General features: G+C 39.7%; 1 protein-coding gene across 1 annotated transcript in view; it reads right to left on the reverse strand.

Moving 5' to 3' along the window:
- Positions 1-20,039, reverse strand: part of xylt1 (xylosyltransferase I) — a 105,298-nt gene extending 85,259 nt beyond the window's left edge. Inside the window, exon 1 of the mRNA XM_044113687.1 lies at positions 19,657-20,039. Coding sequence (XP_043969622.1) covers positions 19,657-19,956 — 300 coding nt within the window. The 5' untranslated portion in view covers positions 19,957-20,039. The remainder of the gene's footprint in view (positions 1-19,656) is intronic.
- Between the last annotated feature and the right edge of the window lie 2,635 nt (positions 20,040-22,674).

The raw sequence follows: 22,674 nt of genomic DNA on the forward strand, positions 1-22,674 counted from the left end.
TTTGTCTGTGGCACATGTCAACACAAACCATCTCCACTCAAGGCGCACCTATTTATTTGCCGCGGTGCTCTGAACTGCATCCCCTATTAGCAGATGGTGTGTTCTGTATAATGAGCTCTTTTAACATCTGCAGCTCCACTGAAACTCAAAGGACTCGTACAGAGCAGTCATCTGCCAAACCCAAAGCCCCCGAATCTCAAATCGAGGTGATGCGGGATTCAGATCTGCATCAAGATCCGATCAGTCCTTTGGTTATGCTTCGCTTATTGATGAAATGTCTGTTTCTATTTGCATGATCTCACTGACAAACAAACATTAGCAGTTAAAGCTTACCTCCACTTTCCCCTTGATGGAGGGGGGAATGAGAAACTCCATCTGCTGATAAGGACTAAGCCGAAGGGGTCGTTGGATGTAGCGGGAGATAACCTATCTCTTGTCAGTCCTATCTGAAATTGCCAACGTTAAAAGCTGCCGCGTTCGAGTAGCCGCCAAAGTGGGTTTATCCTGAGCTGATGAGCTGAGTGAAAGGAAAGCTGGAAAACCTAAATGATGAGGAAATTCCGTCATAAGATCTGCCTAATCTCGGTAAAAATGTCACGTTCAAAAACCAGATCAAAACGCCGGGACTGTTAGAATAAATACGCTTATGTGCCGTCTTGCTGTGAATTAGATGAGCGGATCAATATCGCTTCATGGCTGTGCACTACAGCGGTCACTTTCTGGGAGTTGGGCTCGGCATACGGATGGAAAACAGAGGGGATACAGATATTCATCCACTGATAACCAAATGCTCTCCATCACATCTGTCCTTGGATTTTGTTTAATCCTCATTGTACTATGAAAATCAATGGTCTTATAAGCAAATGGAAGGCATCTCTGTCTACTGGATGCCACTACGATCACCAGCCATCCCAGTGCAAGCATTTCAGCAAAGTCGAAATACTGTAGTGTTTGAGCCAAATTCCAGTATGTAAGAAAGGAAAATTTGCATAATAATTCAGAGAAACTTAATAACTTTCCTCTGTATTAATCGTCTTTCCTGCCACTGGATTTGAAACTGGTAAAATAAAGTCCCATTCCTTTGACAATTCCTTCCACCTTACAGCGACACAGTCATGTGAGGCAAACAGTTAACAACTCATTACACTCCCTCCATTGCTGCTAAATTGCAGGAATGTGTGTCTTTTAGGCAAATAGATTTGAGTGCTAAGCAAGCAGACATGCCTAGGTGGAATTATAATTGCTTCAGCCAAATCTCTCCCTCAGCATTTGTGATGTTTGCATTCCCTCCATATCGTTGGACTGTATGGTGAAAATGTGAAAAGCTGATGTACAGCATCTCACAGAAGTGAGTACATCCCATGTCGTTTTCTAAGTATTATATAAATGCAGCTTTGAGTCAAACTGCAGCTCATTCCTGCAGTGCAGGTTTCTGATGCTTTCAACTGGGATACCAAGAGGCTAATTAATATTTTCCTCTTTTGGACCTTTTCCTAAATGCATCCAATTCTGTTTTATTCCACCTAAATTGCTTTTTTTATTTTCTCTGAAGCAAATTAGTTTATAATAATATATATACAATTAACACAAATAAAAACAGAAAAAAAAACAATTAAATTAAAAAGTACTACTCATATATAGATGATGATAGAATGACAGATATTTTTAATCAATCTGAATAATTTCCTGAACTTTACTGCCTTTTTGGTGGCTATTAAATGAACTGAACTTTTTTTAAAAATATTTTCAGATTACAGCTTCGTGTTGCCACATTCATATCAATATTTGATCATCACGGTCACTCTGGATTGATATTGTACTGGATATACTAGTACAATATAGTGAACTAAAATATTTAGTTTCATATACATTATGTTGAAATGCATGATTTAGTGTGATGTATGGTATTTAAAAACACAATCCTTTGTCTGGTTCTCATATGCAGTGACCTTGATAACTCTTGACAACCCTGGCAAGAAAAAAAAGAGGTCAAAAGTTTTTAAGAAGTGTATTCTTTACTGCAGAAACATAATTTCAGACTAAAAATGGCTGTTTTTTTGTTAACAACAGTAATATCTGGAGAGTTTTTAAACATATCAATATTCTATTCTGTGTTTGGTGAAAAGATTAATGTAAATCCTTGCCAGCCTTGTTTCTCATATTCCCAGCGTAGTTTACTTATTCATCGGATCTGGACCAGTGCAGGTGAGTGGATGCATCCCGGAAGCCACATCTTGACTGTTTCCAGTCAACACACACTTGAACACTGTGTTCACCTCACAGATCTGCTTGGACTTGTTTCAGTAATATTCTTTTTATAAAAACCAACAACTTCATCATCTGTGATTTTCCTTAGAATAAATGTTTCCAAAGTTAGTTTATTTTTACAAGATCATAGCACAGAGAGTTAATGTCTTCAAAAATGTGATATAATTTTCTAAAAATCTGTCAAAAAATGGGCCATCATAGAATAGTCTTTACATACATTTTCTTTGCGTTAGTGTAATATAACACAGACCCCTGTTTTTCATGTTTCTGTTTAAGGTTTTAAGAGATTAACTCTGCAGTTCTGTTTTTTTTTCCCCCTCTAGCCTGGCATTTTATTTTTCTTTGCACTGCCTTGTTTTTTTATGCAGGTTTTGCTTCAGATTAGACTTGACTGCTGCCACAGAAAATTTCACTGGTTACACAAAAGTATTTTCCAGCGCATGCTTTCAAAAGTTGCAGGCAGAGTTTTAGGAAAACTTTTCCTCCACAGTTACAAAACTGCTGCACATTTACAAATCAAAAACTTTGAAATGTGTCAGTTTTCTTCCTGTCTGTAAAAAAAAAAAAAAGGAGTGTATTTTATCACAACATGCGAATGGTTCTTTTAGGTGATAGATGAAAGCTTTTATCAATAACACTGAGGCTGAACAAAGTAGATAAAAGATGCTCTGTTTTATCCTTTCAAGTGTTAAACGTCTGATATTGAAATTTGGAATATTGAGTTTTTAAAATTTCAGAGTTAAGGTAAGAAACTGCTGTTTTCCATTCCAGTTGCAAATAAAAGATGCTAAAGAGTTTGAAATATTAACTCAAAATCCCTCTGATCTTATTTTAAAATTATATAATCTGCAACATAAATGGTGGGACGTTGGAATAATATAAAATTGACATCGGCAGGCCAGAATTCAGCCACAAATCTCTGATCGGTACGTCTCTAGGGCATGATTTTTTTTTTCAGGTCTGAAAATGTTCTTTTTAACCTCAAAGAGTTGCTTAATACATTTGTTCAGCAAACATATCTCGTCTGTTTACTCAAATTCACAACTTTGTTGATGCAAGTTCACCAAACCACAAATACTACATAAAAACTTAAACTTTCAGAAAAAATGTATCTGAACACCAAGTGAAATGAGTTGCATAAAAAAAGACATATGTGCATATTTACTGGCGCAAATCAATTTCCCCCCTGCTGTAGTTCGAGGAACAAAGGAACAAGTCAAGAAACGCTCTAACCTTTTGCTCCTGCAAAATGTCGCCTGGCCACTTGGAAGGGAGAGGAAAAAAAAAGAAAAAAAGAGCAGCATTGTTCTTTGTTTGAGCTTACACACACAAACACTAGTAGAGTGCTAACACTAATAAGCCGCCAATGATTTTCTTAATGGTTCTCTGCTATGGAAAGGCAATTCTCATGAGAATGGTTAAAGTACTCTGAGCCGTGTGTAAACTCTCCTACTGCTCACAGACAAACACAAACGCTCCCCAGAATCCAAACTGCAACGCCACAACCCCTCGACTTCCACCGGCTTATCTTTTCAGGTCAGCTTCTGCTGCTCTGATTTACCCTTTCTGTCTATAACATTCAGAAGTAGCTCTGATGCAGTGTAACTGCTTCCAGTTCAGATACAGAAGGATTCTCTATTATCTTAAGCAAACATCTTGGGCATGCCAAAAAGACAAACAAAGAGGCCTTTATGCTTTATAAAAAGAGCCACTTGTATGTGAGAATGCAGGTACATCTGAATATTTTTAGCTCAGATGTCTTTATAGAGGGAGACTTTATGCAAAGTGAATTCAAACTGGTTCTAATCCAGGGACAGGAGATGAGAGCTTCTAGTTTGAAGGTTTGCACCAGACAAATGGAGACGCACAGCAGTGACTCATGAACCAGCAATGTCTTAGAAAGCTCACATTATGTGAATCTAAAGACACGACTTTCCTTCAGAGGTCCACCAGAAGAGCCTTAGCTGCTTTTTAACGGACAGTATTTTAATCATGCTTTCCCTTCGAAACGATTGATGAAGTTCCTTTTTCTTAAAACTCTGCTTCTCAAAATGACACATTTCCAGCACTTTGTCACCTGAGAATCAAAGTGTTCCCGAACATTTTTCAAGTCCAAATCTTCTTAGTGCTTTTTAGCTTCTTTTTTTTTTTTTAAGGCTAGGCTTTGATCCAATAAACCAGAAATGGTTGGAGCAAAGTACAGGCAAATATTTACCAAAACAAGGCAGCCTGGAGTATTTGTAGTAAAAAGTGGTTTTACAAAGTGTGAATAAAAATGCAGACCACACTTTTCAAATTTTAAATGGACAAAAATAAGACAAAAATATTTAGCATTCATCTACCTTCACAATTATGCAACACTCTGTGTTGATCCATCAGTTAAAATGTTTTATTTTCTTGATAAGCACTTCAGGATGGATGCAAGTACAAAGCATTTTATTTGCTTTGTACTTGTGACACGTGCAATGACTATAAAGTTGAATTCTATCCTATTCTATCCTAAAATCTCAATTAAACACACTGAAATTTCTGGTTGTGTCAAAAATATAATGAAGGCTTTTCGATGCTTTTGCAAATAACAGTATAGCATGATTGTCAATGTTGAGTAACGCTAGCAACAAAATCTATCTCCAAACTACAGGAAAACATTTTTCCCATAAATACAAATGCAACAGTTCAACTACATTACTTTTCGTTCTCACCACATTTGTTTTCACAAGAATATTTAGATGGACTGCTGATATTGCACACGGGAAAATATGTGCAGCCGTCACCAGCCACCAGGACCTCACAGCTCATGGATTGGCCGGCTGACTAAGCCAGAGGTCTGAGCTGAGACGTCGCCAAGACCTGCAGACATCTCAGCTCAGATCTGCAAATGAGCAGCGATTTTGAAAATGCATCAGAAATTGTGAAGTCGTTAAGCAGAAAGCCAGGGCGACCATTTGCTGCAAACAGCTCAGAGCTTTCTTGTAGACGGCATGACGCTCTGAGCTTTGCATTTTCACCACCTTGGACCTTGCAAACAAACAAAACACAAAAGAGAAAAACGGCCAGAAACAACTTTGGCGTCTCAGTGAAAAAGAAAAACACATCCTAATTATGTTCTCTTCTTGTCAATTCTCTTCTCACACAACAACTAGCTTCTCAAAACAGTGTCATTTCCGTAGCCTGCACCTCCGAGGCACGCCACCCGAGGCCATGAAACAGAAACTGGAAAGATATTTGGCTGAACGGGTCTGAGCGCAAAGTGAGGGAAGAGCAGGAGAGCAGAAATAGAAATAAAGAAGGTGCAGTAAAAGCAATTGACGAGAAAGCGAGAGACTGAAGCGAAAGAGCAGGTCAGCTTCGATGGCGGCGGCAGCAGCAGCGTGGAAGTGATGATGTGATGGCACGATGATGATGGTGTTGATGATTCGCCGCTGTTAGGAAATCAGAGGGAAGAACGTATTATTATCACGCAGCTCAATTACACCGCAATTTCTTCCTGGCTGCGACGGGCCTCTGTGGGGCTTCTCATTGAGTCTGATTTGGAGAGCCCGCGGCGTCTGGAGGGCCGATGAACGCCTCAGCGGCGCGGTGAGATACTCAAGGAGGTAGAGGAAGACGAGGGGGAGGGGGCAACGCGGATGATAAAGGAGAGGAAGTAGTCAAGGTGTACAAACATGCCAACGTTAATGCCGGCATTAAGACCACATGAGCTCTCTCTCTCTCTGTCTCTGTCTGTCTCGGAGCTGTCGGCAGTCGGGAAAGAACAGCCGGGATGTAAATGCACCACTGATGGAGAAAAAACACCTGCTCCGTAATGAGAGCGAGCTTTCCGACTTGTCCTAACATGAATACTGAGGAGCAGCTATTCAGGTGGTGAGCAGAGACGTTATGCATGAGCCGAGAGAGGAGGAAGAGGATGATTGAGATCTTTGTGTGTGTGTGTGTGCGGGTGTGTGCGTGTGTGTGTGTGTGTGTATGTGTGCTGGCATGTACGTGAGTGTGTTCATGAAGGGTCTGTGAGTGCTTTTCTGATTTAGGAAGCAGAATATTTTATTATTTTAGCTATTCTGTGGGTGTTTCTTCAGGGGAGAAGGATGCTGAAGAGGTTGCTGGAGAGTGTGTGTTCTGTTGGAGTGTGGGCGTGTGCGTGTGTGTGTGTGTGTGTGTTCAGATAAATGTATAAATATTATGCTAAGACTCTCTTAATGTTGCAAAATTGCATCTCAATAAGTTTGAATGTCATTGAAAAGTACATTCTTTTCAGCAGCTCAATTCAAAAAGTGAAACTTGTGTATTGCATAGATTTCAGTACACGCAGTCAAACGTGTTTATGTTCATTTGGATGATTATGGCTGACAGCAAATGAGAACTATATTTTCACTGACACCCTTAACAAGCATGGCAGGCAAAGACGCTGATTGTTCATACACTGATGTAACTAAGACACATTACTGGAACATTTAGTGGGAGGAAAAAGTGCACATAATAATATAATTGAAGCCTTGAGAGGGTTGTGAAGCAAAGGCCATTCCAGAGCTGGTTCAGAGACAATGGTACCACTGTGCTTCTAAACTGGTATGACAGCATAAAAGCTAAACAAGAAAACTGACTCATGGTGCCGACAAGTAACCCTGATGATGATCTTTAATACGGCACATTATCTACAACTTACAAAATATAATATACCTTTGGTCGGACCTTTTAAATTCAAGATCCTGAGAACAATTCTCAGTCAAACACAGCATTTAAACTTAGACTTTTCTAGTCAAATACTGTATTGAAGAACACATAAGAGGAGGGGAGGTAGGAGGCAAGGAATGAAAGGAAAGAAGACCACAAGAAAAGAAAGGTGGGACACAGAAAAGAAAGTATGGAAGATACATAAAAGTAAGGATAAAAGGAAGGAGACAAGAAAGAAGAGAACAAAAAGTGATAAGTGACAAAAAAAAGTGATGAAAGTTAGAGGGCAAGGAAGGAGGGAGTAAAGGATGAAAGGAAGGACAACATTTAAAGAGTTGAATAGGGAATAAAGTCTGAAAGGCAAACATTTCTGTGTACTCCTATGTTCTCATACTTCCAGACCTGGAAAACATTGACATCCAACTCCAGAGGTTTCCAGACTGTATAAGAACCATGGTCCACAAAAGAATTGAGATTCTGTCCAAACCTTCAAGAAGTAATGTTTGATTGTCCTGATGGGTGAAGGTAGAACAACTGAGTCTTGTCTACTGATTCTGTACCTTTTTTCTACCATCTGGTTGTTAACAGTCAAAGGTCCAACATGAAAAATCGAAGACAAACAAAAAACAATTTAAAACATAATCTCTGTGTGATCACAGACAAAAAGTCTTCAATGTCATATCCATACCCAAGCAATGCTAACAAGCCTTCACACCAAAAACGGGTTATTCCCCCCCTCCCCCCGGATTACGCCTGGATTTGAGTCAACATCGGATTTGTAGAAAGGAAGATGAGACATTTATCTTTTCTTTTCTTCTCCCCCTCAAACCCTTTTTCCTCCAGCTTTCTTCCGTCTTGCGTATATGTACATGTGCTGTTTCTCTCTTTTCTCTGCCTTTTCTGTTTCTCTCCCTTTCTTCTGCTCTCACTTTCTCCCTCTAATCACTGAGACAAGTCTTCTGGGGTTTCTGGTATTCAACTCCAGTGGCGATGAGGAGAGAAAAAAGGGAGGAGAAGGAAGAGGAAGAAAAGCACCGCTGTCAGTTCCTCTCCTCGTGCTCCACGGGACTGGAAGGACTAAAGCTTTCCCTGACAGGCCGGATCGCTCCTATCTCTGCCCAGCCAACATGTCATCGGCCTGTGTCTTTGCCGCAGAGCCATGTAGGCTTTTCACTTCCTGCCACGGTCCCCCTCCCCGTCGCTTAAGGACAACGTAACACACCGAGATTAGTGTATGATGTGTTGAGAAAGGAGCAGCAAGGCAGCGGCCCGTGCTCAGCGTCATTAGTCTGCGTGGGTGTGATTACAAGTTCATGTGCATTTCTATTGTACATGTGAATCAGCACATTGCCTGTCACTGGAGCAGAATGAGGCAGAGCTGCAATGAATTCAGAGAAGAGGGCAGTCAAGCTCTTTCCCCCAATGACATGCGACTATTACAGCTGAAAGACAAGCACGCTCCACGCTGTCTAATGACCTACTGCACAAAACTATTCATGGGGAATGCTGCGGGGGACATAGCAGAGATGTTAGACTTACTATAAGTCATCAGTGCTAAGAGAAAAGCAAAAAAAAAAAAGAAAAAAGAAACGGCAAGAGAAAGGATATGTGTCTGTCACTTCTAGCAACATTACCCGCAGCCTCTCATCACATCAAACTTGACAAACACCACCATAAAGGGAAAATTCACTTACATTTTATGTGCCATTACCGGAAAACTGCCAGATCCTCTCCTAAATAATCTGTAGTTTGCCACAGAATAAGTAAAAAGCAGCACTATAACAGCGGCTTGATTTTAATTGTCTTGCATGAGTGAAAGTTAGAGTCATGCTGTGTTTTGGTTGCCATAATTCTCATGTTTTATGCTCCCATGAAATCACTTCATTCAAATAGCTCATTTTCTGAAATAAATTAGTTTAATCCTACATTTCCAGGGCATAATTACAATGTGAAAGTCTATTTTTAAGAGCATAATTTACAGCTATTGAAAACTTGGTCTTGAAACCTAATTTAGGTTTGTGGTTAGACTGAGTTTGGGAGATTATGGTCTCATGGTAACAGTCCCGTTCAAACTTCAAACAGAGCTCTATTTGAAAGAATCATCCAGAAACTGCTAGCAGGTAAGGAAGCAGACAAGGGCCACTCATCGTAATCAAGATACACAACGGTTTCAGAAGCTTCAAAATGTTCCCCTCGTGTCAATCCTATGGTTTAAAGTCCTTTCAATCAGGTCCCAGAGAAAGTGACTGAGTAAGTTTCTCCTTGCACTGCTGGCTACACTTTTCAGCTGTTCGAAAATAAAGGCAATTACATTGTGTTATTATGTTGTTATCTGCGTCTTTTTGTTAGTACAGTGAACAGTTGTACTTATATTTTTAGCTAAGGTTTTTCACACTGTGAGAATCTCCTACCAGCTCATCCATAAAAAAGGAGCTACGTGACAGACCTTAAAATCTTTGTATATATACGATGTTCCAAATATTTCTTGGGCCTCCATTTAGCTCTGCACTAAGTAATGGATCTTTATGTAAATTTCTCTTTCACCACCAAAAGCCCAAACAACTGTACCTCCTATCTCGCCTGTGTGTGTCTTCCAGGGCTGCCTGCTAAGCCTCTTACCTGCAAGAATATTGTCATCACCCAGTATAATATAGGTTCATTCATCTGGATGATGCATTAATAATGTATCGGAGAATGAAACCATTTGCAACAGTGGTTGCGGATGATGTGTGTGTGTGTATGGGGGAAACTAGGAGGCAGGAGACAATAGTGTGCGCTGGCATTATGTGGGGATTGGCTGTTTGTTCACAGAGGGATATTGGACAGAGGGATGCAGATCTAATTGGTGTTAAATGTTGGGCTTTGTTGGAGTAGATTTGAGAGGATAGAAATTAACTATAGTTACGATCTTTGATTTTTACAGATCATCCATAGGAAAGGCGCCGTGCTGAGGTTGGAGCACACACAGATTCACCGAAGCACAAAAAAGCGTTAAGACCAGATTGGAGAAACATGCTTCTTGCAAGAGAATGTGGGGCTCTTCCACAACTATCTACACTAAATCTGTGAAAAATCGTTTCCTAAATACATTTTTGTGAGCATGTTGCTGTGCACAAACAGCACAAGGGACATCCAAAACTAAAATATTTTCTGCTTCGGCCATATAAGCACCAGGAAGGGGTCAGGCCACAACATGACCTGTAGCATTCACTAGAGCGATCACTAGAGTCAGGACCTCTTTAGACTCTTTAGGTCATAGTTCAAAGTCAAAAAACATGGAATGCTCTTTTCTGAACTGGGGATGAGGCTTTACCTGGAGTATAACAGTGTGCCTGCCTTGGCAGGGTTTTAGAAATTAGCTAAACATGTAACTGTGTTCTCAGGTTAGACTGCAGCCTCTCTGACCTCACCCTGGGTTAAGCAGAAGACAGTGGGAGAAGGATGGTTCAATTTCAATTTTCTTGGCTCCTCTCCTTCCATTCTATGAAACTTGGGAATAACAGAAACAGTTTGTGCATCAAGGAGAACAAAAGTCCCACTCATTTGGCCAAACATATTGGCATGTGAGGGTAAATGAATGTTACTTGAAGTATAACGATCTGCCAACTTTTTCATCCAAGAATTCATTGTTGCACGCACTGATGTTACAACGACAACTATGAATCTACCTATTGTGCAGCTCCACATCTTGAGTGTCTTGGTAAATCTTTCTCCACAGTAAATGAGAAAAATATTCCTGTAGCGATAAAGAAGAAGATAAATGAGGAAGCTTTTGATTAACTGATCCATCTGTTGTTGTTTTTTTTTCAAATGTTTTCACCTGCAGTCAAGAGAAATGGAACAGGAACCAAGAGAACAAGTGCCAAACAACAGACAGATGAACAACGAGAACCTTAATGTCTTCTACAGAATCTACGGGAACAACACTGGTTACTATGTACTTCATGTTCCTGTTCCATATTTATGGAGACCTAGAAAATACTTCAATAACTCTCCAATCTGGACATAAAGTCTGTAAAATCAAAATTTTCCAGTTTCTGCTAAAATCAAAACTCTTACTTATCTTTCTTCCTATGGAACGTGGCGACCACTACTTATTTGTAAAAAAAACCTCAAACCAAGAAGACCAGTAGAAATCCTTCTCACATGTGCAACACAGACCACGTTAATCCAGGCAGAATAACTCCACACACCCTCTGCCGTTAAACCCTCGACACACAGTTTTTGCTCCTAACTCGATGCTGCAGTTATCCATTTGCCCTATTAACCATAATATGGTAATGGAACTTGCTCCCCTCTCATCGCCCAGGCGGGGAGTCAATATAATTGACCGGACTGTGTGAGTCACTCCCCTGTGTTTTCTGTTTGCAAAGACATGCGTAGTATTTTCAGCAGCGTAACACCTGTTGAATGGCTGTTGTCTCATTACACAATGACGGCAAAGAAACAGAGAGAGACGGGAAAAAGGAGTCTTCCGATACTGCGAACAGATGGCATGCATGCATGGTGCACTGAAGAGTCCATTCAGCACCTGTGCTGCACAATGGGCTTAGCAGGGAAGTCTGCGGCTTGTTGTGTTTGAGTTGCTTTGGATACTCCGTCGGTGCTCTTCTGCACATCATTTCACACACTCAGGATTCCACACTGACGCTGACAGTTTTCACATTAGTGGCATCGGCTTAGCAAAGTAACATGACAGGGGTTTTGCATTATGGTAATGATAAAATGTTTTTCCTGTTGCGGCACGAAGGACTGTGTCATGTGTACAAATTACACTTCAGCATCAAAGTATTTTAGGTTTTCAGGGAGTCTCTTTCAAGTCTCTCAGGTGCACACTTCTTCCTTTAGATCTGAATATGTTCCCAACCTCTCTCTCAGGCTAATGGCACTTGGAAAAGAGGCTCTCTGTGTTCAAAATCACAATACGTTTTTGATGGATGGGCAGGCTGCACTCTACTCTTCTCCTTATTGCAGATTTTTACAGAATAGCACGTTATTGTTGTAAAGATTGGGCCATTAAGAGTTTTTAAATCACAATTTCCTTGGGGAGTTTTTTTCAGGACCGTAATCATGTGTGTATAAGGGTTTGTTTAAAGCAGAACAGCTCATGCTCACGTCTGAACGATTTACTTTTTGGGAGAGCCAATTTAAATGCCAATTACCACACTGAGAGTGGCTTTGATGTATTACGAAACCCAGCGCTGACAGTGACTGGTGCATGCAGCGGAGCAGGAACAAACGGCACCCCCAGGAATGGCAGTGTGAGAATGAAGTGGACTTGACGTGTAGGGAAGATGGGGGGGGAAGCAGCTTTATTACAGTGTGAATGAAAGCCCTTTCATGATAAATGAAAACGCCGGCCGTTAAATAATGACACCATTAAAAATGTCACACCAGACAATGGCGGGCTTTTGTTTCACTTTAGTGAAATACGTTGCACAGGTTGGATCTGCCACCGTCAGTGAGAAGTAACAAATTGCTCAAATGAATGGAGACGAATGATGATTAGCCTAATATTAGGCGTTGTTTGCAGGATTCAGATTCCTCCTCTGCCTCAGTGGAAGAATGGGTGTACACAAACCACAGAACCTTTGTTGGCTGGGCAAAACGGCAGATAAGGCCGCTCAAACAAAGTTTAATGCTGTCTGTTTAAACAGATAAGATGTCGATTTATTTAAATTTACAATTGACTCTACAGAAGCACCATCTTCTAGCATAGATGGCATAAAATCAGACTTGTGCAGAAATACAGCAACTTGGTATTTGCTTGAAAAAAAAAAATCTCCCGCTTTTGCTTTTTTTATCACAGTTATGTGTTCAAGATGATCAAGCTAATTTTGTTACCAAAGATAACGTGAGAAAATACAGGAGACGGTTTTCAAAAAGCAATGATTTCTTTTCAGCCTATCCATGCCAACCAGGCAGTACTTGAATAAGTAAGCTTTTCTCATAATAATTGGCTGTGCAGGCCTTGGTGACAGCAACTCCGAAAAATACTTTGCAATAATTTGTAAAGTTCTTTGGAGGAATTTAACCACTCTTACTGTTTTAATTCAGCCACAAAGGATAGTTATTTTTTTACATTAATGCCTCCTTTATGGTCATGCCTCATCAGATCAACGGGGAATAAGCCTGGATGAAAGCCAATCCATATTGTTCCTTATACTGTAAATATTGAAAACTTGCAAGTATACAAGTATACTTGCAAGTTTTCAATATTTTCATACTCCATTTGAGCAGTATTATGTTCTTCACTTTCCATTATAGACCATCCCTGACCTACCTTTATTTTATCCAGAGAAACAATGGGACAGATGAAAACCTGTGTGTGCACTTGGGAGTTGTCATCCAGAAGTAGACAGATTGCGAAGCAGAAATCAAAGTACTTATACTGCAACTTTTCGACCTTCTGTGAGACTATTTCAAGTGTTTAACTTCTGGTGCTAACAGAAATTATGAAGGAAAATATAAACTGACTGTACATATTTAAAAGGTAGATTTTCCATATCACACATGACACATTTTAAAGTCATTTGAAATGAACAGGAAATGGTACAACTGTTGCATGAAAATCCAAAAACACAAGGAGTCTAGGGGAATGGCTTCACACGGTAGACCAAAGCAATTTACCCATGGAAGGCCAAAATGATCATTTTCTTAGTGGAAACATGGTGTGTATGCATTTGTCAGCGTGACTCAGTGCTGTCATAGACATACTGGGATGAATCATCCCAGTATGAGCCACATTCATTTTGTGAATGCGGCTCATACAAGAGATTGAAGCATTGAATGTAGACTATGCATTATTAAAACTAACAATAATCCTTGTATGTTATGTTCTTTCAATCAATCTCTTAATGTTAATTTTGTCAGTCTTTGAGGTCACTTGGGCCTATGAGTTTTATTTGCCTAAAAATGTCTATCCATGTATCTATTTTACTCTTATATTTCAGCATAGGCTGATGAATGCAATTGTTCAGTATGTTCACCTCTCACAATGGAGGTCATTTGATGATACAATCTCTTTTCTGCAGCAAATATCACTAGCACTAACAAATGTGAATGAAATGTCATCATTATAATATAAGTGTGCTAATAGATTCTAAGCTCATGTGTGCCAACGTAATATTTAACATCTAGTATATTATCTTTCTTTCTAAAGCAAATTAGTGCCAAGAATGCCAAAGTGTTTTGGAAGCACAGAGAAGAAAGAGAAAAACAGGAGAAAGAGGATGCTTCACCGACAGTCTGAGCTTTCTCCCATTTACTTAGATTCTGCAGGTAGAACAAAAAGAACAAGAGAAGTTGTGAACGATGATGTTTTCTGCATTGTTTTAGGATTATAGTCTGCCTGTAGTTTCAGCAACGGCAGTGAATGAATGATCTTTGGGACTCCAGCTAAGCACATCTTTGAACCGTTTGGTTTGTGTCTCTTAACATTCATATCCACAGTCAAACATGGTAATAGTAGTGAAATTGACGATGACCTATAATGGAAAATCCTGAAGGAGTGTCTTGCCACCAGCCTGTGAGCTTTATTGAACTCAAGCATACTTATGCAGGTAAAAAATTAAATATGCAAATGAACATTTTTGAGCGATCTAGTCAAACTCTGGATATACATCTCTCTGTGATATTACAGCATGACCTTAAAAAGGTACAAAATAATAATAAATAATAAGGTACAAAAAAATCTACATGTATTCAAAGTACAGCACTTGTATTTCTCTGGATTCAGTCAATGAGCCTTTCTTCTCAGAGACAAATCCTTCACCTTTCAAGTGTCTGGCAGAGTGTGGCAAACTTCCTAATATCATAACTTGTAATCACTTGTAGTTAAGGCAGACATGGGCCATTATTATACTGTGGAGACAGTTAAAAAGAAGAATAAAATTCACATGGAACTAGATGGCTGGTGATGTCTTTACTGCCATAGGAGACCATTTGGAAAACTTGATGCAATGGAAAACATGTACATCAGGGGTAATGTTGCACGTATTACCATGACTAAGAGGAGAAATCTAAACAATGGGAGTGAGCCTGAACTCCTGCTACGCCTGGGAGAGGGGGATCGTGACAGAATATGAGTGGAGTGCTGGGACAGATGGAAAGAAAATGCTGATGGCCAGATGTGTAGACTCTCATAGCTTTTCCTCAATATGCTGCTGAGGGCATGTTTCTCTTTCTTCACACACACCCTTACAAGCCTATTAATAATAATTGTGACATTAACTCTTCTAATAAATGGATGTGAGAATAAAGACGACAGGCTAATTAATAAATATGGAACTTTTAGGGGATGATAAATGCTCAACAGGTAGTCAAAGCATGTGTGAAAATGCAAACTCTACACACTCTTCAAGGAGAAGTTCCCTAAAAACAACAACAAAACAAGAAATATGCTCTAATGACAGCTGTGGCTTCTGCCTGCTGGGATGACACATCTGAAGATCTGCATAATTTTCCCATGTAACACCAGTTATCATGTAGAAATGCTGCCTTTTGTCAAAGTCTAGCTCCTGGCTCATTCTGTTCTGGATCGAATCGCTGCTCGAACTTTCCTCAGACGCACTGCCTCATATAGCATCAGGTGGCACTAATGCGGCAGTCTTACACAAGGCATGGCGGCCTTGCCAACTCACAGAGATGCACTCAGACAAGCATGCTTCTCATAACCAAAGAGGGAATGAAAATATGGTGATTAGGCAGGAGAAAGTATGTGGATGTCGAATCTGGGTGTTACAGAACTATACAGTGTAGAGAGAATGAGCCAGAGACTGGAGTTGTCTAATCTGCCCCTTATGGGCTCATATCAGTAATCGGAGGGTTAGGTGCTGTGGAGATTTTATTTCTTATTTAGAGATGTTCCAATAAATCAGTGAGAAATCAACATCACCTAATTTCCCATTGACCAGCTCTGATAAGAGATCAGCAGGTACAGATTTTATTTTAATCAAAATTCTTAAGAGAGAAACCAATCTGTCAAGTTTTTCTTATCGTCCATGAAATGTAACATATTAAAATTGTATTAGAGATAAATTAATCAATCGCCAAAGTCAAACAGACAGATTGTCCTATCAAATCTTGAAAATACTTATTATTGCTCCTGTTAAATAAATGCTAGAAGAAGCACTTTCACAGTTTTTGATCTATCGATGTATCAACCAAAAACCTGTATTATGATTCACTTTTTTGACTTTAAGAAGAAATGGATAAAAGTTAGAGATGATTCATAAATAGTAATACTTCAATGTTTGGTTCTATGTTGGATTCTGATCTGTTACTTCAATTTAGGAAGTAAATTGTGCAGTACTTTTTTTTTTTTTCTCGTGTTTGTATTACAGTCGGAAAAATAAGTTCTGTATCTGTCATTATTGGAAACAGCTGGTAAGTTCTCAAAGAAAGCCCGAACTTGGTATGAACCAGGAAAAGCCTGACTGGTGCATTTCAAAATTTTCCTTCCTATTTTTTTAACTTCATTAAATCTCAGATTGTTCTTCAACACAATATATCCTGTAGTATGTCCTGGAGGCATTGTTTTCTGGTGGAATAAAATGTTATTACCTCTGTTGAAAATCCTCCATCACATTTTTATCACCTCTGATGTTGTATAGTCATTATGAAGAATCAATATGTCAAATCAAATCTCCACAAAAACCTATAATTGGTATTATGCAGGAAAAGTATGATCATAGCATCTCTATTCATCTATTTTTTTCCTAATCGTTAAATGCTTCAAAGCTAAAAGATAACGGCATTTTTGGTGAGTGTTAGGAGTGCTTCATTTGACACATACATCTTCTGAAATCTCGAGATTCCTTCAATTTGTGTTCTATTCAAAACTACTATATTTGCCAAAGAACATGAGGCACGTTCTTTCCTTTTTTATATAATTACTAGAATTAATGACTGGAATCTGTAGATCAGATCTGAAAGAAACTGATATTGACATGGCAAAGCCTGATTGGTTTCTCTCAACCACAAAGATGTTTGACGATTTGACGTTCTGAAACAGATGAGAAGCTGCGGATGACCAAAGTGCCCACATCTAGTAGATGAAAAGCAAAAGAGGTGTTTTAACAGTGAAACACAACTGGATAACTCAGTGTGGAAGCAGCATGAAAAGGTTCTAACATGACTAATCTGGAGTTGCTGTTATGTGATTCAGGTCCAGCACAGTAATTCGATGCAGCGCATCATAACAACACACTAACGTGCTGTAATTTCTCCTAATTCCCCTCAAGATCCGAATGAAGAGTAGACTGGTGTATCAGATAAATCCACACCACTATGTAATGCATACACAACGAACTGGGATGCACTTTGTTATCTGACTGCTTTTAATCTGAGCCAGCATTAACTTCATCAGTAACCTGATCTACAGTAGATCGGCTGATAGGTCAGACCACACTGGCCAGCCTTCGCTTCTCTGGTGCCTCAACTGACCCTGTCGCCAGTATCGCTTGGTTCTCTGCTGTCCCCTGTGTCATGCTTTAAGTTTTTATCTATTTGAATGTGCAAGCAGAGGTAATGCAGATGTATTTTGGGTTATCTGCGGATGCTATATTAAGTCTGATGTATGATAGGATAATTTTTTTCATTTCTTGTTTTTGTCTGTACAGCCTGGGAAAGAAAATGAGTGCTGCTGGTTGAGTTTAAAAATGTAATGGTGTTTTTGTGGAGCATGTGATTTGTATGCGGCCATCTTGTTTTGTATGTGGCGTGTCGTACAAGTCCATGTGGCCTGGGCACCAGAGGTGCATGACACTTAAATACAATTAATTTTTCAGTCCAGAAGTGATGATTTAATAACGTGATATAAGAATTCATTAGATTTAAGGAATGCAGTCTGTAGTACAGATGCTAACATTTCAATGGAGCCTGTCTGCAAATTGTCATTAAGCAATGTTATTAAATGCTAATAAAGCAGATACAACAGAGTGAATGATGGGGTTTCAGTGAGATTTTGTAAGTTAAATTTTAAACTTTTCGGAACTTTTGCGACATGTATTATTTATATTTAAGAATGTTATTAATTATGAGAAATAGCATATTCCTTTTATAGCTTAACTTACAAAATAGTCTAAATAAGTTAAATATTCAGCTACATATTGTTTTATTGACAAATGAAATTCCTTTTTTGAAGCCAAACCAAGTTAAATATACACTTCTTCTGAGCTTACAGTGGACATACAAAGAACGTTTCTATTGTGACTGCCAAAACATTTAGTTGCTTTAATTTTTTCCTTATTTAACAAAAAAAGGCCCTATGAATCCTAAAATATTATTTTAAAAGCTTGCCTTGGCAAATAAGACAGCATATAAAGGCAGCACTAAAAAGCAATTAAAATCCTCATAAAATTGGTTAGACGTTACAAAATGTCACTAAAAATATCCCAGAACTCAAATGAGACCAGTGACACAAGCAATACTTCAATACAGTTAAAATATTTGCATCCAGATATTTAGTTCTCTAAAATTTTTAACATCTGTTTAGATTTGCTCAATGAAACAAGTTCCTTTATATTCTGGAGTTGATTACACAGATAAGCGGAAGACAAAGAGAGGCAACATCCAATAAACCAGCTTGATTTATTGTTAAAAATAGCTGAAGTATGAAGCAAAAAATGAATAATCCCTACTCAACATATTACTTGATCAAATTGAAGACCTGGTATGGTACATCCGGAGGTACCGGATACTTTTAGCCCTCTGGGTTCCCTTCATTTTTAGCTCCACCTTTGAGGACTGGAGTTGTCAAAAAGTAGAGTTATTTAATCTCAAATATGCAAATAAAATAGACATTAACTGGCAAAGAAAGCGGAAAAAACAGCATTATATGATATGAGTCATAGGACCCACCAAAACTGAAAGGACACAGACTGCTCAGTTTCATGTTCAAGGCATATGAAAAGAAAAAAACACTAATTTCATCCAAAATAGCCAAACTCAGCCCATGTTTATGCAATTTGCAACGAAACAACTTGTTGGGAAATTAAAAATAAACAAGCAAAAGTCAATGGACTGGATGGAACTATGAGATTTTTGTAACACCCAGCAGAAACTGAGGTATTAGCTGATTTGTTCATATGTATGAAGATTTGTCCTCATATTTAATTTGATGACTAATTCCTCTGCACTCATCAAAACCAACCCTGCAAATTAGGTTATGTTTCAGTTTGGCATTGCCCAGACAGTGCTGCTGAGCTGTGCATAAACTGTTGACTTGAAATACCAAATAGACCCTGACAGGTATAGACTACAACCCCAGACAGTGGCTCTGCTGTCCAGGCATCTTCACAGCTGCTATCTTGTGAAAAGATTTTTTTTTTTTCCCCTCTCTCTCCCCTTTTCACCCTGCAACCACACTGCCCTGGAGTGAACTGATTTCACTCTGCTTTGGCATTTCTTTTTGGGGGTTTTTTCCCCTATGAAGAAAGGAAGTCTGGCGTTCATTCTACAGATGCACTGGATGACTAAAAGGGAGCATGCTTTGCATCTTGCTCATGTAAGACAATCATTTTCTTCCAGAGGAGCCCGACAACGATCAAAAATTCATTCAGAGGCCCCTGCAGAGCAGATTGTCTCCAAAACAAACCAGGAATCTAAGACGAAGATGTTTTACCCAGCCTGCCAACCGCTACATCCTTCCCCCCGATGAGGTTCTTTACACCGAGCATAAGATGCGACCACACGGTCACAGCGCTGCTGTCTTACCGGCTGCTGTATGTGACGAGACGTCCCCCTCCCCGGCGGAGGAAGATGCTGCTGCTGCTGCCCGGGCTGCCGCTGCTGCTGGTCTCCGCGCTGGAGATACTCGCTGCCGGCGGCTCTGCTGCCCGCCACCCGGTCCCTCTTCTCTCGCACGCTGGAGCCTGCGTTTTCTCGCTCTTCGCCGGAGTCGAGGGAGCTGAAGTTCCACACAATGAGGGTCTGCACCAGCAGCACGGTGAGGGCTGCGATCAGGGCGGACCGAGACCGACGGGCCAGCTTGCGAGCACAGGAGCCGCCGACCATGTTCGCACGCCGCGCTGCACAGAGCTGGAGGAGCGTCTGTGGCTCTGAGCGAGCGAGCGAGCAGGGGAGACGGGATGAGAAGAGTGGAAGTACTGAGGGAGGCAGAGGAGGAGGAGGAGGAGGTGGTGGTGGTGTTGGTGGAGGGAGGCTGAGCTTTATGGTGGCGGTGGAGGCGAGGAGGAGCGTCGGGAAGGAGAGACAGGGGGGCCACCGTGTGGTGAAACCCGACAGAAGTGATGCTCCAGGCGCTGGGAGTCCACTTCCAGTTCAATCTCCGTGAGACGGAAATTAGTCCACGTTTTAATCTTCCAAAGGAAGAATTTGGATATTATCAAATACGTCCAGGTAATTGCAAATATGGAAATGTTCACTTTGCGTTATTAGAAGGCAGAAAATTGGAGAATTACTGGGCCTGTAGGGCTTCTTGACAGTCAAGTTAACTGATGTCAAAAGAGGCATTAATTGTAGGGTCCCTAGCCTTGTTATTTTGCCTTGGGCAGCTTTACTAATTTATATCAGTCAACTTTCTGTTGGGCTAAACTGCAAAAATAGGTTTTTTTCCCCCCTCAATAAACATTCAGTCAGGTAAAAAGTATTTTCTCTCTTACAGGTTGCTTCTTTATTTGCATTTCTTCCACTAGGTCATCAAGCAAAGATAACCTGAGCGATACAAAATGCTGCTTAAAATGCCAATTTAATTTATTAAGGGGGAAAAAATGCTATCCAAGCAAACCTAACCCCAAAGTTTAAAAAAAGTAATAAAACCTCTTTATTGGTTCTAATTGTGAAGAAGATGATGTTTTTTGCAAAGCTAAGTCAAAGTTCACGAGCCACAAACAGCTCTGATTACTGCCATATAACTTCATTAGGCCAACACAGAAAAATCAACACACCATGACCTAATCTAAGGAAATTTTTGAACCTTTTTGACCTTCTCAAAAATGCACGAGAAGGTCTTTTACACCTGGCTATCAGATGGAGAGAAGGTGATTTCTAACCAATCCTTTGGAGCTCAAGGGAACTGCTCTCTGTTCAATAGTAGTTAACCACTATTGGACAGAGAGCAGTGATTCCTTCACATGGTGTTGATGGTGGAATGGTTTGGGACTGTTTTGCTGCTTTATGACTTCTGCCTGTTGTTATTGATGGAACTATATGAATTATTGTCTGGTCCTGAAGAAAAATATCCAGTCATCAGTTTGACTTCAGTCTCATGTGAACTTGGGTTATGCAGCAGGACAATGAAGCCCACCAGCAGTTCCTCCTTTGAATTCTTCAGAACAAAACAAAATAAATGAACATTTTTGGCTTGGCCTAGTCAGGTTCTGGACTTAAATCCAATTGGGATGCAGTGGCATTCCCTTAAACAGACTTTGCATAGAGAAGTGGGCCAAACCTCCTTCACAGCGATGTAAAAAAAAGACTCTTCACCAGTTACTGAAAACATTCTAGCCTTCTTTGCTGCCAATGGTGGCACAACTAGTCATTAAGACTGGGATTCAATTACTTTTGAACATATGGGCAGCTTGGTTTGGATAACTTTTTCTCCCTCAATATAAGAAATCATAATTTCAGTCTGCATTTACTCACTTTATCTTGTCTGAAATTAACATTTGTTTGATCATCTGGAACACTTAACGGTGACCAAAAAAAAAAAAAAATGAAGACATACGTTAGAGGGCAAATGCTAGTGGAACAAAAACTTAATGTTGTCAAGTCATCAGTAAAGAAAGTAGGTTTTAAATAATACTCGTCGCTTTGTCATTAGATGTTTTCTGTGCCCATTTATACTCATTCTGTAGTAAATGTTTCACATTTGTTATCGGTAATGATTGACCAACATTAATTAGACTAAATCTGTTGTAAAATGGCAGTAATCTGCTTCAGACGTGGCCATTAGCTCAAATATGGGAGGTACTTTGGATGGTCATCTACAACAGGTGAGATCCAAAGAGCTCATCATCTCCCGACGGAAATGTTCCCTAACCCTGTTCCTAAGGGAACACTAGCCAGCATGTTTTGGATGTGTCCAAAATCATCAAATGATCATCATTACCTCCCACAGGATCCCATCATGTTCTGCAGAAATCCATAAACGAACACCTCATTTAAATCAAGAGACAGTAGGGAAACACCTAAAACATGCAGATGTAGGGTTGGAGACTACTGCTCTACAAAACTCTGAATATGTTATGAATTCAAATGATGTTTTCACAGCAGACCATTTCCACCATTTGAGTACTATATACTTAACTGTCAGTAATGTCTTTCTTTACATGTGCATAATTTTCTTATTTCTTTCATCCTGTGTTGATTTCGTTTGAGGTCAACTGCCTCTGCGGTGCTTTTCCAGCTTTCAGGTTTCAGCTCATCACCCTTCCCCTTTCCTTCTTGTCAGCTACATAAAGAAGTTTATAATGAATGAAGGGCTTTTACAATTTTCTTGTTTTCAGTTTAACTTTGTTCCTCTTTTTTTCCAATCAAGCAATCTGCATACATTTCACATAAATAAAAGAGGCCGTTCTCCTGTGCCGAGTGCTTTGTCGATTTTCTTTACTGCTGTATCCAATTTACACTGACATTTCTTAAGTATTCAGAGCCTAATATAGATCTTTGACAGTGTGTAGGACATTTTCTTGAAAGTAACTCTTTTAGAAAGGGCAACCTTCAGAGCTGCATTCATTTTCAGCACTTCTTGTAGTTACTCATTTAGGGAAC

This window comes from Gambusia affinis, linkage group LG04 (genome assembly GCF_019740435.1).
Source record: "Gambusia affinis linkage group LG04, SWU_Gaff_1.0, whole genome shotgun sequence".
NCBI classification, from domain to species: Eukaryota; Metazoa; Chordata; class Actinopteri; order Cyprinodontiformes; family Poeciliidae; genus Gambusia; species Gambusia affinis.